The following is a 16,613-nucleotide window of genomic DNA, read 5'->3' as shown; positions in this document are numbered from 1 at the left end:
TTCCTCAGTGATGCCATTTCCCAACCTGCAAAGCAAAGTTTTTTAAAGTCCTGCCGGAAGGAGCCTGTGCTGGGTGGCCTTGTCCCTGTCCGTGGTGCTGATGTAACAGCTGCTTCCAGGAGAGAAGGGCTCCCTGGCCAGGTCAGCTGAGCCTGGAGCAGGGGATCCTCTCACCCCCACTCGCTCCCCTATCCCCTTCTTCCCAAGTGGGAAGGTGTCTGCACACACCTTCCTGCACCACACAGTTGGACTCATGGCGCTGGGGGCTCAGGAACAGACCCACTGGTGTTTAATAAGTTAGAAGAGCTGCGGAAACAGTGGGCATGGCCAGAGGATAGAGTTCAGGAGTTTGGGGAGCTGCTCTGGGAGAGGGTACCCCACCACCCTGGAGCTGGAGTGGGACCGATGGGTCGCCCTTCTGCTCAGTTGAGCAGATTGAGTCTGTATTTGTCTCCGGGCCAAGGCCCTGTATTGAGGTGAGGGACCTTCCCTTCTGTTCCTGCCACTGGACGTGCGATGGACTGGACGCGTACGTGAGCGTCTTCTCACGACCCTCCTCCCTACACCCACAGGCTCGTGAGCAGAAGCGCCTTCTCAGACCCAAGACTCCTCTTCAGGTGAGAGGGAGACTTGAAGCCGCTGCTTCCCCTGACCTTCCAGGGGCTGGGGGCTGCTCTCCAGTGGGGCGGCTGGCTTGCTCCCCTGCTTTCCTTCTTCCTCCTCCCCTGCCGAGGCTCCCTTCCCCGGGGTTGCCACCCCTCCCTTGCTGCCCAGAGCTGCTGTCACCAGCCTGCCCCCGGGGGGTGCCCTGGTTGGACCCAGGCGGAAGTAGGTCAGCGGCTTGGGGATTCGAGACGGCCGCTTCTCAGGCCTGTGGTCTCTCCGGGGCCGGAGCCTGGGCCTTAGCTTCAGCTTGTAGATGGATGGGACTCGCTGGGGCTTCCGGAGTGTTCTCTTGCCCTTGGCTGCCCATGACTCGCCTTTCTCAGAACTGGGGTCTGAGAGTGAAGGTGTGGGGGCCTCTGGGCTGGCAGGCACAGCAGGGGCTGAGCAGTCCTGCCCTCCTTGAGGTGGGACCGTCCTTGTCCTGGTGCCCTTGGCACTCAGGCTTGCCTTTGTCCTCAACCTGCTCTCTCCCGGGTTCCCTCTTGGGCTTCCTGAGCCTGCAGTTAGAGCCGCCTTAGGGGAGCCTCCAGGGGCGGAGTTCCAGGCTCCCAGGTCCACTCTAAGAAGGGGTGGGGGGCCCTGAGCCAGTTCCTGGATGACTTTGTCATAAGGACCCCCAGGCTCAGGCCACCGCCCACCCAGGCTGGGAACGTAGACCCCACTTCGGGGAATGACCCCAGCCCCTGTGCCGTGGGGGCGGGCACCCCCCACCTCCAGCAGCTTCATGTTGGCGGAAAGTTCCTCCTGCAGGCTGTGGTTGATGGCTTGCTCCTTGGCCCCGCCCAAGGGCAGGGGCACGTACCTCCCCTCCTGACGCTGGGGGCCCAGGCCCCAGGGCTCTCCAGCCTCTGCTGTCACCTGGACTTCCAGTTTATGGTCCTCTTGCCGCTCTTCCACAGAGCAGCCCTCATGTCTGGACCCAGACAGGTCCCCAGTGATGGCCCTTAATGGACTGGGGCCCCTCCCCAGTTCTGTCCTGGGACCTCCACCTGCAGTACCTGGAAAGCTTCTTCCTGGAGTTGGGGGGCGAGCTGGGGGCAACCAGACTGGGATCTTGGTGGGTCCTTTAGCAGGGGATGGAGGACAAACGGATGCTGGCTCCCTGAGCTGGGAGGAAGCACCCTCGGCTTCACCCTGGGGTGGTGGCCTGGGGCCCGCGGGCTTGGCTGGGCTGGAGGAACGAGGCAGGGGAGATGGTCGTCTTGCTGGTGTCCCTCTGACGGTGGCCTCAGGGGCTCGGCATCTCTGGGGGGTGGAAGTCCTGGCATGAGTTCCCCGACTGTCTGTCTCTTCACGAACCCAAGATGTAGGAGTCCTTCCCCTGGGGAGTTCAGGGGGGTATCTGACCCCTCTCTTCCCTGAGGAGGTGAGCTGTGGGTCTTGCTCCCAAGGGGTGGATGACAATTGGTGGCTGGGTGCACTGTCCCCGGCTGGCAGCTGCCTCTGAGATGGGGTGAGCGATTTCTCCTGGCACCTGACAGGGAGAATCACAGGCTGGCAGGGTCATTTAATCCAGTCCCCTGGCTCTGGAAAGGGATGGCCTTTCCCCAGCCAGAACCCTAGGGGACAGAGTTCGTGTTGAATGAAGCAGATGCTCCTTCTCCCCCTGTGCCTGCCAGAGACTCTTACAGTGGATACGGTTTAAGCCTATTCCCCCCCCCCCATTCCTTGTATAGCCGATTAGAAAGCAGCCTGGAAGTTCCCACTGCGGCTCAGTGGTAATGAACCTGACTAGTACCCATGAGGATGCGGGTTCAATCCCTGGCCCCCCTCAGTGGGTTAAGGATACGGCGTTGCTGTGAGCTGTAGTGTAGGTCACAGATGCAGCTCAGATCTGGCGTTGCTGTGGCTGTGATGTAGGCCGGCAGCTGCAGCTCCAGTTTGACCCCCAGCCTAGGAACTTCCATATGCTGCACTGGCCCTAAAAAGAAAAAAGGGGAAGAAAGAAAGCAGCCTGGTCTGGACCCCAGGTTGCTTCTGATCCCACAGCTGCAGGTCACGAGCCATGGGTGGGCAGCGTCTTAGTTTCTGCTCTACCATGAAATGGCAGAAGGACCTTGGGGAAGTCTGTTTCCTTTATGGGCCTCAGCCTCCTCATCTGTGAAATGGGAGGACATGTGAAGTCGCTAGATGATTGTAATGGTACCTGGCGCTTTTTTGGTTCTGAGCACCTGAGGTCTTTCTGCGGTAGGGAAACTGCTGGGAGACCTGCTCCCCTTATCTTGGAATGGGCTGGTCTCTGAGAACGTGGACTCCAAAGCAGAAAGAGGCCCTGCCCTGTCCCTGCTCCCTTGTACCTCACGAATGGTGCTGTCTTTCGGACGATCCCTGCCCCTGCTCTCTGTTCACAGCGGGGTCTGGGGGAGGAGGCGGCGGGGGGCCTCAGCTTTCCACCCAAAGAGGTGTATGTCTTCCAGTCCACAGGAGGTGGGGGGCTCTGGGAGCGGCTGATGGTCATTGTAGGCTGAGGCTGGGAGGGCCCATCCTGCACCCTCACTTCATGCTGCACCGGTGAGGCAGGGGGCTTCAGGAAGTCACCCGCCTTGTGTGCTACCAACACAGCCCCCAGAGGAAAGGAGAGGAGGGAAGGGTTACATTCCTGCTGATAGGGTCCATTGCTCCCTCCCCCATCTGTCCCACACCCTGAATCCCCTATTAGAGACAGTGGGACCTACTGTGACAGGGACCAGAATGTCCTGATAAGAGGAGTTTAGGGGATGAAATCTGGTCAGAGGACCCAACTGGGGAACTTAATTTAAAGCTGCATTTGTATTGCAAGTCCACATCTTTTACTTAGATTTCATGCTTATTTGGGGTGGCTTGAGGTGCTGATGGAAATTACAGGAAGACTAAAGACCCTTCCACATTATGCTGGGTGCCACCACTGTGGACATTGGAGCCAGACCTAAGCCCTGCCAATATGCACCTTGACCAAATGCTGAGTCTCTGTGTTTGGCGCCATCCTGTGGCTGAAAGTGGTACCGCACCATGGCGGCCCAGCTTTCCTCCCAGAGCTGAGAGGCCACACACACCTACCTGTACCTGCTATATCTTCCCTCCTCCAACCCTTGCGCACCTCTTGTCCCTAGAGACTAGGCCTACCACCCACCTCTGCTTCCAGCCTCCCAGCCCAGAGTCACAGGGAAGGGACTCTCAGAGGACTCACAGAGGGATGTGCACCGGCAGGGATCATGTTTGTCCAGATAGTGACCCAGCGTGTCCCAGCCGCCCCCGACACGCACCATCACGTGGTCCCGGAGGATCTGCAGGGGGCAGTGATGGGGAGCAGAGTGAGGATGTCCCCTCTCTCAGAACCAGCCTGTGGGCCTCCTGTGCTCGCTTCCATCCATGCACACATGCACGCAAGTGTACTTGGGAGTGCGCATATTTTGCAGCCTGAGTCCCCTCTGTGACCAGCATCGGATGACACATGTGAGGGTGAAAGCCAAGCTGCCAAACCGGAAGTTGCCCCACAGCAAGACAGGATCTCATAGGCAGTGTGTAGTCTGGCCCCAGACTCTTCTCTCCCTTCACTGTGAAGAGGCTCACACCTTGTATCAGAAACGGGGTCCTGGGGAGGAGTTCCCGTCGAGGCTCAGTGGTTAACGAATCTGACTAGGAACCATGAGGTTGCGGGTTCAATCCCTGGCCTTGCTCAGTGGGTCGAGGATCTGGCGTTGCCGTGAGCTGTGGTATGGGGTGCAGACGCGGCTCAGATCTGGCGTTGCTGTGGCTCTGGCATAGGCTGGCAGCTGTAGCTGTGATTAGACCCCTAAACCGGAACCTCCACACGCCACTGTTGCAGCCCTAAAAAGCAAAAAAAAAAAAAAAGGAAAGAAAGAAAGAAACAGGGCCCTGGCTTTGCTCTGTAATGTGTGTTAAAGACCCCACAAAGAGTTCCCATCATAGCGCAGAGGTTAACGAATCTGACTAGGAACCATGAGGTTTCAGGTTCGATCCCTGGCCTCGCTCAGTGAGTTAAGAATCCAGCACTGCTGTGGTTGCGGTGTAGGCCAGCAGCTGCAGCTCCAATTTCACCCCCAGCCTGGGAACCTCCATATGCCACAGGTGCAGTCCTAGAAAAGACAAAAAAAGACACACACACACACTCAAGACCCCACCCCCCTCCAGGTCATGTACTCTCCCCAGGACTCCACTTCCTCAGTGGAAATGTGAGGCCACGTTTCCATCCACCCTGACCTCACAGGGCTCAGGGAGCTGGCTCTGCCCTCAGGTGAGGCCTTGCCCAGGGAGAGGGCTTAGCTGTGCCCTGAGCCACCGGCCACACCCTCAAGTGCAGGCCGGCCCAGGTGAGGCCAGCCAGGTGTAGGGCAGGAGGTAGTGGGAGGCACCATTCAGGCCTGTATCAGCATTCACTCTGCAGGATGTGCCAAGCTGGGCATGTGAGGGGTGGACTGTGGGGTTCCTTGCAGGGAACACAAACTTGGGGGTCGCAGGCCCCTGGCTCTGACCAAGCCTATGGGTGGAAAATTGGGAGTACCTTTCATCCCAACTTCTGCCTGGGGATACCCTCTAAACTATGCTAAGGTGGAGGCAGATGGCCGGGGTGTGTGTCTAGTTCTGGCTGCCCTAATGGGAGGAGGGGACATGCTTGCCAACTTTGCCAGAAATCTTCCAGAATTCATCGAGGGAAGACAAGCAAAATCCCAAGGCCTGATAACTGGGGCGGGGGGGGGGAGGGGGGGCTGAATGGTGATTTCCTGTCCTTACCTTCAGGCCTGGGCAAAGTCCCATGGAAGGAAACCTGATTCTCCTGGCCCCGGGGGGTGGGAGTGGGGGGCCCTCGACCCCGCGTCCCAGGACTTACTCGGATGAAGATGAGGGTGTTGGAGTCTCCCACCTGGTACTTCCCCTCCGACACCTTGACCATGGAGAACTGCACCGGGCACGTGCAGTGGCTCACCAGGCTCTGCACCTGCAGGCAGAAGGCAATGGGCTCGGCTCTCCCCTCTGCCCAGGTACCCAAGCTCCCCTGCACGCCGGGTCAAGCCCAGTGCAGGTCCTGCCTGCCCCCAACCCCAAGGTTTCTGCTGAGTCAGGGCTGGAGGCCGAGAAGCAAGTAGAGGAGACCTTTAATGACTCAACGAGAACAAGACCTTCCAGGGTCACCTATGGCCCAGCATCCTAGTGGGTCACCTGACAGGCAGTGGAGTGTGATGGTTAAGGTGGACCTTGGAATCTGACAGGTTTGGGTTGGAGTGCTGCCTCCATGGGCCCTGGGCAAGTTAAGAAACCTCCCTGAGGAGTTCCCGTCGTGGCTCAGTGGTTGACGAATCCAGCTAGGAACCATGAGGTTGCGGGTTTGATCCCTGCCCTTGCTCAGTGGGTTAACGATCCGGCGTTGCCGAGCTGTGGTGTAGGTTGCAGACGCGGCTGGGATCCCGCGTTGCTGTGGCTCTGGCGTAGACCCGCAGCTACAGCTCCGATTAGACCCCTAGCCTGGGAACCTCCATATGCCGCACATGCGGCCCTAGATAAAGACAAAAAAAAAGAAACCTCCCTGATCCCAATTCCTTGGTGGTAGAAGTCAGAACTAAGCCCAACGACAGGAACCTCTGTGCGGGACACGGGCCTGAGTGCTTCATGTGCACAGGCTCATTTAATACCCACGGCGGTCGTGGAAGGCAGACACGGTTACATCCCCACAGAACAGAGAAGGGAACCGAGGCTGAGAGGGCAAGTAATTTGCCCAAAGTCACACAGCCGCAAAGCAGTAGAAATAAGACTTGAATCAAGCTATCAGAGAAGGTGCTGCTCGGAGTTCCCGTCGTGGCGCAGTGGTTAACGAATCCGACTAGGAACCATGAGGTTGTGGGTTCGGACCCTGCCCTTGCTCAGTGGGTTAACGATCCGGCGTTGCCGTGAGCTGTGGTGTAGGTTGCAGACGCGGCTCGGATCCTGCGTTGCTGTGGCTCTGGCGTAGGCTGGTGGCTACAGCTCCGATTCGACCCCTCACCTGGGAACCTCCATATGCCGCAGGAGCGGCCCAAAGAAATAGCAAAAAGACAAAAAAAAAAAAAAAAAAAAAAAAGAAGGTGCTGGAGTCTGGGTTCTTAACAAGCGGGCCACGGGGTTTAAATGAGCGAGGAGGAGCTGCTGGATTCATAATAAAAACGATGAGGGCGAGGATCAAAGTGGACATGACTTATTAAAAGCCACACAGTGCATGTCTGGGTGGGGTCGGAGTGGAGCTCAGGAAGAGGGTGCCGCAGAGGGGGCCCGAGAGGGAGGGGGAAGGGGGCGGGGCGGAGGAAGGCGGGGCCTTGGGGGGCGTGTCCGGAGCCCTCACCACGTGGTCCAGGTTGCGGAAGTGGCAGGGCCGGCGTCTAGGGGGCTCGGGCGGCGGGGGGTCGGGCGGGGGTAGGGCCAGCTCCTGCCGCAGCTCCTCGTCGATCTCCTCCTCCAGCCGCACCAGGGTGGGCGCCGCGACGCCGAAGCGCCAGGCCCGGCGACCCAGCTCCAGCAGGCACAGAAGCACGTTCTTCACGTTCTTGCGCAGCACCAGGTCCTCCGTCTCGAACATCAGCACCTCTGGCCCGGGCGAGAGAGGGGAAGGGAGGGTAGGCGGCCTGAGCCCCCCGCTGACCTGCCCGGCTGCCCCAGTGCGGGGTCATCCTGGACCTGGACCCGGGTGGCAGACATGGGCGGGGCGTGGGAAGGGCAGGGGACGGGAGGTTGCATCTCATGATCTTGGAGTCTAGCCAGCCCCTGGGAGGTGTCTAGGCAGAACTGCTCTGGCAGTGCAGACAGGGTGGCCGCCTAATGGGAGAGGTGGGGGTGGGTGGGAAGAATTGGCCCAGACTGAGCGAGTGAAGGAACGAACTTACTAACCCCACCTGCCCCTCTCCCCGCTCTGTTTGTCAGGACGGGTCCAGGAGCAAGAAGCAGTTTATCCTGCTTGCCAGCCATGCCTCTCACCTGCAGTATCCACCAGGACCCCCCTGAACTCAACCCCCAGCCCACGTATAACCAGGCTGGGTTGAGCACAGGCTCAGGAGCCCAACTGCTAGCGTTGGAATCCTGACACTCCCACCCAACCGGCTGGGTCCCAGCCTCAGTCTCCTCTTCTGTAAAATGGGAATGTAGTCTATTTCTTGGGTTGTTGCGGGGATGGTTATGTGCTTGCAGGCAGTGTCTAGCACGTGGTGTACCCTGTAAAACACCAGCTGCGATCAACCCTCCCATCCTGCTTTTTCTTGTGTTGCCACCAGCCGGTAGCTGGGGCCTGACCTTTCCCTCTGCCTCACCCCCACTGCCTTTGGCCTGGAGGACGATGGGCCATCCGGCTTCCTCCCCACTGCTGGGTCCAAGGCCTGGGAATTGAAGGAGGGATCCGGATATGTCACTCCCTGAGTCCTGAAAGCCCCCCAGCATGACTGGCCCCTCCCTAATGTCCACTTGCCTCCCCTGGCCCCTCCCCGCCTCACTGTAGCCCAAACACACACACACACACACACACACACACACACACGCCTTCTTTCTGCCTCTGTCTGTGCTGTCACCCTGCCTAGAACTCCCTTTCCTCCCCACCTTCTGTTTATTCCCCAAGACTCAGCTCAAATCTCTTGCCTCTATTTGGTCTTTCTCATCACATGACCATTTCCTCCAGTCTCTTCAGCACAGATGCCTCACTTGAACTTCTATCTCATTGGGCTGTAATTTAGGCATCTTCTCAGCCATCTCTCTTCCTGGCCTGCGAACTCCTGGGCACTGGTTCTCAGTCCTCCCAGCCCGCAGTGCCCAGCATATGGTGCTCAACCCGATGGAGATATGTGGTCATTGCTTAATCAATACACCTTTTTTTTTTTTTTTTTCGTCCTTTTAGGGCTGCACTCTTGGCATATGGAGGTTCCCAGGCTAGGAGTCGAATTGGAGCTACAGCTGCCGGCCTACACCACAGCCAGAGCCACAGCAACATGGGATCTGAGCCAAGTCTGCGACCTACACCACAGCTCACGGAAACGCCAGACCCTTAACCCGCTGAGCGAGGTCAGGAATGGAACTTGCATCCTCCTGGGTGCTAGTCAGATTCATTTCCACTGAGCCATGATGGGAACTCCCCAACACTTTTTTTTTTTAATCAGGGATTTACTACGAGATGGGGAAACCAAGGCATGAAAGGGGATGAACTGGATCCAGGCAAATCTAGAAGCAGGACCTGGTTCCTGAACCCCACTGCAGCCCTCAGCTTCAAGAGGAGATGGACGCCCCGCAAGGGCCGGGGGGGGGTGCGGGGGGGCCCAGGTGGTTACCTTGGATGCCCATCTCCTTGCGACACCACTGGATGAAGTTGGAGATATTGTCCCGGGCCTGGAAGGTGCCAGGCTGGGCGGCCCCGTTGCAGGAAACCCCCGCCTGGGGCAGGGGGATCTTTCGGGCTCGGGCAGGTGCCTCCGTCAGGAAGGCCAGGGCAGCCTCGGTGACAGCGTTGGCATGCCGGCACAGCACCAGGCCCGTCTCCAGCACCTGCAGGAAGTTGGCCGCATTGATGTCCAGTCCGTAGAGATCCCGAAGCCACTCGGCCAGGTCCTCCTTCATGGCTTCCAGGTACTGTTCGCTGGACTTAAAAGGCCGGATGCTGCGCACCGGAGGCCTCAGGGTCCCAGGCCTCCTCCTCCGAGTCTGGGGCTGAGACATGGCTCGAGGGGGCGGGCGCCTCCTCTCTCCCCCAGCCGTGTCTTCCCTCCTGCCACCTGCTGGGTCTTGACTGGTTCTCTCTCCCTAACTCAAGGCTTCCCTTCCAGCCTCCCAGAGCCTGGGACCGCTCTGCTACTTGCTGCTGGCTTCAGCCACCGCCACCGCTGCCACCCGGCTGGGCCAGGCTGGGCTCCCGCCCCCCCACATTCCTCAGTCCCTGCCAGAACTTTCCTACTTGGTAGCCCCGCAGCGACCTCACGCCCCAGCTGCCCAGTCTGCTCCAAGGTCACCACCTCCCAGGACGGATGGATGTTTGGGCACTCCTCTCTCCCCCCAGGGCTGGACAGGCTGCGCTGGCGGCTGCCTCCCACCCCCCACCGGCCGGCCTGGAGTCTGGCTGTCGGCCTCCAGTGCTTTCCTCTCCCTGGAGACAGCGGCTGCTACAAACACTCCTTGTTAACCCTTTCTGGCATTGCCTCCCCTGCTGAGCCTGCCCTGAAGCCCGGGGAGCAGAGGAGAGGCTGAGGCTGGTTGACCCAGGTGGGGGCTTTGGGGAAACAGGTGAGAGAATCAGGCCAGGGCGTGTTTGCTGGATCCCCTTGGTGTTTAGTGAGCACTACCGGATGGGGATGAAATAGACACAGCAGTGGAGTCCAAACAGCTGAGTCTGGTCTTGGACCCTTTCCCGAATCCCTCTGTGCCCTTCACTGCAACCTAGCTTCTGTCTGCCTTAGTTGCCTCGACTGCAAAATGGGACTGATAATATCTAGGAATAGAGGAACGATACTTTCCACTGTCAGGACTGGGTGGGTCCCAGCTCACCCTGATTCTCCCAGCAGCCCTGTCCGTGCACCGGGATCCCCACTTTCTCTCAAGAACCTGCTCCATCACCCACTCTACCCATGTGATTCCTCCAGAGCGGGTTGTCAGTCATAGCACCTCACCCCACAGCCACAGCAATGCAGTCATTCAACAAACATGTCCTGAGTACCTACTGCATGCCACGCACCATCATAGGCCTGAAGATGGAGCTGTAAACAAGGCCCCTGACCTCATGGAGGCTGCTGACATGTTGCTGGATGATGGATGACAGATACCACATGTAAACCTATAGTAAGTCAGATGGTGGGACATACCAGGGAGAAAACTCAAGGGCTAAAGGAGATGCGTGTTGGGGGGGGGGTATTTTTATAAGGCGGTCAGGAGTCCCCGCTGATACAGTGAAACGTGAGCAGCACCCTGAGAGAAAGGAAGAAGGAAGCCCAGCAGGTATCTGCGGGAAGGGTACTCGGGCAGAGGGAACAGCCAGTGCAAAGCCTCCAGGCAGGATGATGCTTGCCATATTCCAGGAACAGCCACGATAGGTAGGATATGAGGCAGAAAGGAAATGAGGTCGCAGATTATGCAGGGCTTTTCTTTACGTTTTAGAAGATAATTTTTTTTTCTAATTACCTTCGAAAGGCATCAAAGTGATGGTTGTTGTACCCATTTTACAGACGAGGAAACAAGAAAACTGAAGCTGGCAAGAAGCCTTGGTTCCTCAGTAGATGGACCTCTCCATAGGGTTGATTGAGTGTCCCCATGACATGGCAGCCGGCTTTCCCCAGGGTGAGAGAACAAGAGAGAAGCCACAGGGTGTTTTATTACCTAACCTAGAAAGTCACAGGCCACCATTTCCACAATATCCTATCAGTTACCTAGGTCAGCTTTATTTCACTTGGGAGGGGTCTACCTAAGAGCGTGAAAACCAGGAAACAGGTCACTGGGAGCTAGAGGCTGTTTGCCTCAATATAGAGGAGCTATTTCTTTTCCTTTCTTGCTAACAGAATCCTATTTTGTTCAGTATTAGGTGGAACTTTCTTGAAATTAGGGAAGAGGGCCCCAGCCCCAAAGAGAGAATCTGCCTTCTGGTTGTCAAGCCATTCTGTGAGTTCTCATTATTCTTTTTCTTTTTCTTTCTCTATTTTTTGTCTTTTTTTTTTTTTTTAGGGCCACACCCAGGGCATATGGAGGTTCCCAGGCTAAGGGTTGAATTGGAGCCATAGCCACTGGCCGACACCCCAGCCATAGCAACACCAGATCCCAGCCACATCCACGACCCATGCCACAACTTTTGGCAATGCTGGATCTTTTAATCCACTGAGTGAGGCCAGGGATGGAACCTATATCCTCATGGATACTAGTTGGGTTCTTAACTTCTTGAGCCACAATGGGAGCTCCTCACTATTCTTTTTCTTTAAATTAGCCAGGGCGAGACTTTGAAATTTGCAATCAAGAACCAAGGTGGCTATAAGCTCTTTTAGTAAATGAAGGAGAATGGGGTTTGGGGAGGGACAGTTCTACATGGGTCTTACCCATTTTTGCGTGTTTTGCAAGTAGACCTACCGCCCTTTCCAAGGGTGTTTTTTACAGTAAACACCTTTGGAAGACATAATGTCTTTTTCTGGAGCAAAGAACATGTTTGCCTACTGCCCATTATAAAAGATTAAGGCTCCCTAAACTCAGGATTCCTCTTATAACGCAAACCACTGCATATGCAGGTATATCATGGCCCCCATCCTGGTGGCAGCTATGGGACAGTGGGCCAAGAGGAAGTGACATAAATATGCTGATGCTGCTGTGTCATGAGAAATGTAGTCCTTTACCTCTGATTCAGAGCCTATGAAAATACATCAAGCTAACTTGCTAGCTTGCAAATAGGGTAAAATTTTAGACTCTTCACCATTCTCGATGGGGTTGCTCCCATGAGAGTCCTGGGGATTGGTTTTCTCTCTTTGTTCAACATCCCACTAAACTTCCTCCACCAAACTGGGAGATGCCTGAAGGAAGGGATCTCATCCCCCCCACTTCAGCCTTGAGGAACCATATCATGTTCCCGTATCAGACTGGGATCTCCTTGACTCTAGCAACTATAGTCCATCAGACTGAGACTCTCCAGACCTGGGTTTGCACCCTCTGCTCCTCGAATACTCCTGACTCTGCCATATACCCCACTGTCAGGCCAGGAATACAAGGAATGTCCCCAAGTTTCCAGCCCTAGCTCTCGAACACACATATAGAACATTCAGGAGCCACACCTGGCTCTTGCCTGAGCGCTACTTCCTATGGCGTTTGGTGCTATGTCCTCTGCTCCTCAAAGCTAAGGTGGTGACCTGCAAGTGGGTGGGATGAGGAGCAGGGGTAAAGAAGGATAGGCATAAAGCAGGAAGGGGAGGAGAGAAAATAGTGATGCAAATAAATGTAATGCTTAAAGTGCTTTCTGTGGGCCAGGTAAAGTCTGCTACTGCAGCACCATCTCTCTCTCTCTCTCTCTCTCTCTCTTTTTTTTTGTCTTTTTAGGGCACAACCCGTGGCATATGGAGGTTCCCAGGCTAGGGGTTGAATTGGAGCTGTAGCTCCCGGCCTGCCCCACAGCCACAGCAACATCAGATCCAAGTTGTCTCTGTGACCTACACCACAGCTCATGGCAATGCCGGATCCTTAACTCACTGAGAGATGCCAGGGATCGAACCCGCATTGTCATGGATACTAGTTGGGTTTGTTACTGCTGAGCCAGAGAGATAATATGCAAAAGCTCAGGGAGTTTTTATATTTATGTGGCAGGGCTAGGATTTGATCCCAGGCTCTTAGGGTCCAAAGTCACCTCTATCCCTTTTAATACCCTCCCAAGAGAGTAGGTAGAGTTTTGGGTGCCTTTAGAAGCTCTAGAAAAGGCAGCTATTCTGGGATGGAACCCTATGGGCAGGTGAGGTTCTACCCCCGCCCCCTTGAAACCCAACAGAGGCCCTGGAGACCAGGCCAAGTTTTATGGGGTCTGGGAAATTCCTCTCATCACAGTGCCTGATCGGGAGAAGAGGGCAGCATAGCTTTTGGAAGAATGGATAAACACAGTGAGTGGGGCTGGAGGCAGGGCAGGGCTGGCTGGTCTCTTGACTCCATGGTGGACCAACCACCCATCACCATGGCAACCCCAGAGGAGAAGTCCAGCCTTTTCTTAATTTCCCATCCAAGTACAAGCCCTCTCCTCTCTCTTTCCCAAAATTTTTTTTTACATATTGGCCACACCTGAAGCATGTGGAAGTTCCTAAGCCAGGGATCAAACCCCCACCACAGCAGTGACCAGAGCCACAGCAGTGACAATTCCAGGTCCTTAACCTGCTGGGTCACAGAGGAACTTCTGAAACAACTTTTCTTGAAAGGTTTCAAAAGTCTTGGATGAGGAGTTCCCAGGTGGCCCAGTGGGTTAAGGACCTGCCATGCACAGGTTCAATCCCTGGCCTGGGAACTTCCGCAGAGGCAAAAGACAAACAGGCAAACAAAACAGGCCAAGGCTGGAATTCCCATCGTGACTCAGGGAGTTAAGTACCTGACTAGTATCCATGAGGATGTGGGTTTGATCCCTGGCCTCTCTCAGTGGGTTAAGGTTCTGGCAGTGCCATGAGCCATGGTGTAGGTCACAGACTCAGCTTGGATCCCAAAGTTTCTATGGCTGTGGTGTAGGCTGGCAGCTGCAGCTTGGATTTGACCTCTAGCCCAGGAATTTTCATATGCCCCAGGTGTGGCCCTAAAAAAAAAAAAAAAAAAAAAGACCAAGTCTTAGATGAAATTCAGAGGCCTGTCTGTTACATACCTCATCACCTACCAGAGCTGGTCGGAAAGGTGAAAGGGCTGAAGAGTTGAATGGGGTGATTACATGCCGGTGGTGCTCGATATATGTGGGCTGGAACCCTAGCTGTATTATCACCTCCTTTTGTCTCCAACCTCTTTAAACAGGATGGGTAAGGATCAATAGAAATTTTTCTTAACCTTTTTAGGGCAAGCCCCAGGAATTGTATCTTTCCTGCCCTTCTCTCCCCTTTCTTCCCTTATGAGTCTAGCTCCCCAGAACCAGCGGACCACAGGGCACAGGGTGGGGCATGGACACCTCCCAGCAGAGGTGTTACTTTCCAGTTAGCCCAGCAGCGTCCCACCTGCATGTAATCACCCCGCCGAAATCGTCATACCCTGCGCCCTTTCATCTTTCCGACCAGCTCAGGTAGGTCATGAGGTGTGTTAGGGTCAGAGTGCCAGGGGACCCGGGCTCTTTGCCCACCTCCCCCGCGTCCCCCCGCAGGTGCGAAGACCCCCTTGTGGAAGAAGGAAGTAGAGGAGCCGCGGGCCAGGGAGGTCGCGGCCGAGGCCGCAGAGGAGGGGTCGGTGGAGGAGGAGGAAGACGAGGAGAGGCCGCCGGAGGAGCTCGCGGCGGAGGGCGAGGCGGAGGGCCGGCTGGCGGGGGGCGGCGAGAGCCGCGAGCGTGGCTCCGTGTCGTACAGCCCGCTGCGCCAGGAGTCCAGCACCCAACAGGTGGCGCTGCTGCGCCGCGCCGACAGCGGCTTCTGGGCCTGGTTCAGCCCCTTTGCGCTGCTCGGCAGCCTGGCCGCCCCAGCCGACAGGTGAGGGCGCGCCCCTCCTCCGGGGCGGGATGCAGCGGCGCTGGAGCCCCGGGCGGGAGCGGGCGGCGCGGTGCCCTGAGCGCCACGGCCCCTGCCCGCAGGAAGCGGAGCCCCCCGGAGGAGCGTTGCGTGTTGGAGACCCGGCGGCGGCGGCCGCGCCTCGGGGGCTGCGCGCGCTGTGAGATCCTTTTCTGCAAGAAGTGCAGGAACCTGCACAGCCTGCGAGCCTACGTGGCGCACTGCATTCTGGAGCACCCCGACCTAGGTGAGGAGCGGGCTTTGGGAGGCGCGGGGGCCGCCCGGGACCCCTGAGCGCTCCCCACTCCGGTCCTGTGCGGCCCTCCATCCTTACCTGGACCCAGACTCCCCACAACCCTCTCCTCTCCCTTTACGCCGAGCGCTCTCCAGCGCACTCCACGGACGTGCCCCTTCTCAGAGGCCCCCCCCGAGCACCCCGCACCCTCTCTGAGCCGACCACGAACCCACTGATGAAGGCCGCAGCCCCACCTGTCATCTAGCGCCCACTCAACGGAGCGCCCGACCTCACCTGGAGCTCCATTCCTCCAACCGCGCCTCGCGAGGGCCCCGCCCCCGGGCAGCATGCAGTGCCCACCCCCCACCTGATTCGCCTCCCCTGGCCTAGCCTCACCCTCATCTCTTGGGTGTTTCAGGTCCTTCTGGCTTGGTGGGCAGAGACATGGCCTTGAGAAAATAATCTCTGGGAAACTTGCTCCTTCTCTCCAATCATTCAATACAGCCCCTAATCAAAGTGGCAGTGCCTTGATTGTTTTTTTGGCCGCCCTCGCTGGCTTACGGATCAGATCCAAGGCGCGGCAGCTGCGGCAACGTCAGATCCTTTAAGCCACTGTGCCAGGCGGGGGATTGAACCTACGTCCCAAGGGCTCCAGAGACACTGCTGATCCTGCTGTGGCACAGCAGGAACTTGAGTGCCTTGATTGGAATTCCCTGGTGGACTAGTGGGTTAAGGATAGGGCAGTTGTCACTGCTGGGGCACGATTCCATCTCTGGCTCAGGAACTTCTGCATGCTGCCCCACCCCCACCAAAAAGTGTCATTTCCCCCTGGGTTCAAGCCATAAGGAAAAGGGCAAGGGCCAGCAGAGAGCCTTCTCCCTGAACTTCCCCCTGGACACGGCAGAACAAAGCATTTGCGGCCAAGGGCAGTCAAAGGTTATTCTCCCGGCTGCACAGAGAAGAAAATGAAGGCTCTGGGCCAGGAATGCCCACTGGGAGCTGAGGGCTGAAGCTCGCCAGACCTTCCTCCCCTCTTCTGGGCAGCCTGGTCTGGTTGAGGTCAGAGTGTGTTCAGACGAGGCACTGACAAGGTGTGCAGAGGGCAGGACCAGAGCAGTCCTGAAACGCTGAGATGGGAAGATGGGGAGGCTGGGGAGCTGGGTCCTCCTCCAGGAATCCCAGCTATTTTTGGCTGGCCAGCGGGTGCTCCTGGAATGCTTCGTGTGTGGCCGGGAGAATGGGGCCATTGTGAGCGCGAAGCTCCCCCAGCCTGCGGAGCCCCCAGCGCCTGCAGCAGTGCAGACATCCAGAGAGGCCCCTGTCCTCCCCCTGCCACACGGGGGTCTCCATCTGGCCTGGGGAGTGCGGTGGGGGAAGGATAACTTGCTTTTTCAGGAGAGAGGCAGGCCCCCTCTCCCCATCACAACTACATACACACTCAGCTCACTGGTCCTGGCTTGGACACACTCAGCTCACTGGTCCTGGCTTGCACCAACATCCATACTCACCTGCTCTCACTGGAAACCAGTCCAGGCTGCTTCCCCCCTCCAGGACCACCAGCTGGGGGACCTCTCTATTCCAGCACCCCACCCCCCGCTGCAAGA

General features: G+C 57.2%; 2 protein-coding genes across 8 annotated transcripts in view; one reads left to right on the top strand and one right to left on the bottom strand.

Annotated features, from left to right (window-relative positions):
* Nucleotides 1-260: 260 nt before the first annotated feature.
* On the bottom strand, nucleotides 261-10,913 carry GAS2L2 (growth arrest specific 2 like 2). Of its 2 annotated transcripts, XM_021067400.2 has the most exons (7): nucleotides 10,777-10,913; nucleotides 8,940-9,153; nucleotides 6,977-7,218; nucleotides 5,495-5,602; nucleotides 3,833-3,929; nucleotides 2,964-3,216; nucleotides 261-2,140 (listed from the first exon to the last, which is right to left on the bottom strand). In XM_021067400.2, exons 2-7 carry the CDS (start codon nucleotides 8,950-8,952, stop codon nucleotides 595-597), a joined length of 2,259 nt encoding a protein of 752 aa, XP_020923059.1. In that variant the 5' UTR covers nucleotides 8,953-9,153; nucleotides 10,777-10,913; the 3' UTR covers nucleotides 261-594. The 2 variants fall into 2 exon arrangements, with proteins under 2 accessions (XP_020923059.1, XP_020923058.1); XM_021067399.2 differs by lacking the exon at nucleotides 10,777-10,913 and having other exon boundaries at nucleotides 8,940-9,441.
* C12H17orf50 (chromosome 12 C17orf50 homolog) overlaps nucleotides 10,298-16,613 on the top strand; it is a 34,004-nt gene continuing 27,688 nt past the window's right edge. For 3 of the 6 annotated variants that reach the window (XR_014821371.1, XR_014821372.1, XR_014821373.1), the window contains exons 1-4: nucleotides 10,298-10,437; nucleotides 10,821-10,932; nucleotides 14,438-14,756; nucleotides 14,858-15,021. Coding sequence is in view for 2 of the 6 variants with exons in the window: in XM_084985119.1 (XP_084841245.1) it covers nucleotides 10,872-10,932; nucleotides 14,438-14,756; nucleotides 14,858-15,021; nucleotides 15,165-15,274 (654 nt within the window). In the remaining 4 variants the exon portion in view is untranslated. Of the gene's footprint in view, nucleotides 10,438-10,820; nucleotides 10,933-11,167; nucleotides 11,251-14,437; nucleotides 14,757-14,857; nucleotides 15,022-15,164; nucleotides 15,528-16,613 lie in introns of those variants that run through there. The other 3 variants (XM_084985120.1, XM_084985119.1, XR_014821374.1) reach the window with 3 other exon arrangements.

The sequence above is a fragment of the Sus scrofa genome, chromosome 12 (assembly GCF_054392235.1).
Source record: "Sus scrofa isolate SSC_HxYL_T2T_F1_AM1 chromosome 12, Sscrofa_HxYL_maternal_Yorkshire_Landrace_v2.0, whole genome shotgun sequence".
NCBI classification, from domain to species: Eukaryota; Metazoa; Chordata; class Mammalia; order Artiodactyla; family Suidae; genus Sus; species Sus scrofa.
The sequence above is the reverse complement of the archived record's forward strand: the minus strand, read 5'-3'. Positions and strand labels throughout refer to the sequence as shown.

Excerpts from the sequence above, each read along its gene's own strand:
- GAS2L2 (XM_021067399.2), bottom strand. The coding sequence starts at position 9,324 with ATGTCTCAGCCCCAGACTCGGAGGAGGAGGCCTGGGACCCTGAGGCCT. Across the intron at positions 5,603-6,976 it reads TCCGCAACCTGGACCACGTG|GTGCAGAGCCTGGTGAGCCA; the intron begins GTGAGGGCTCCG and ends TTCTGCCTGCAG. Across the intron at positions 2,141-2,963 it reads AAGACAGCACCATTCGTGAG|GTGCCAGGAGAAATCGCTCA; the intron begins GTACAAGGGAGC and ends TCTCCCTGTCAG.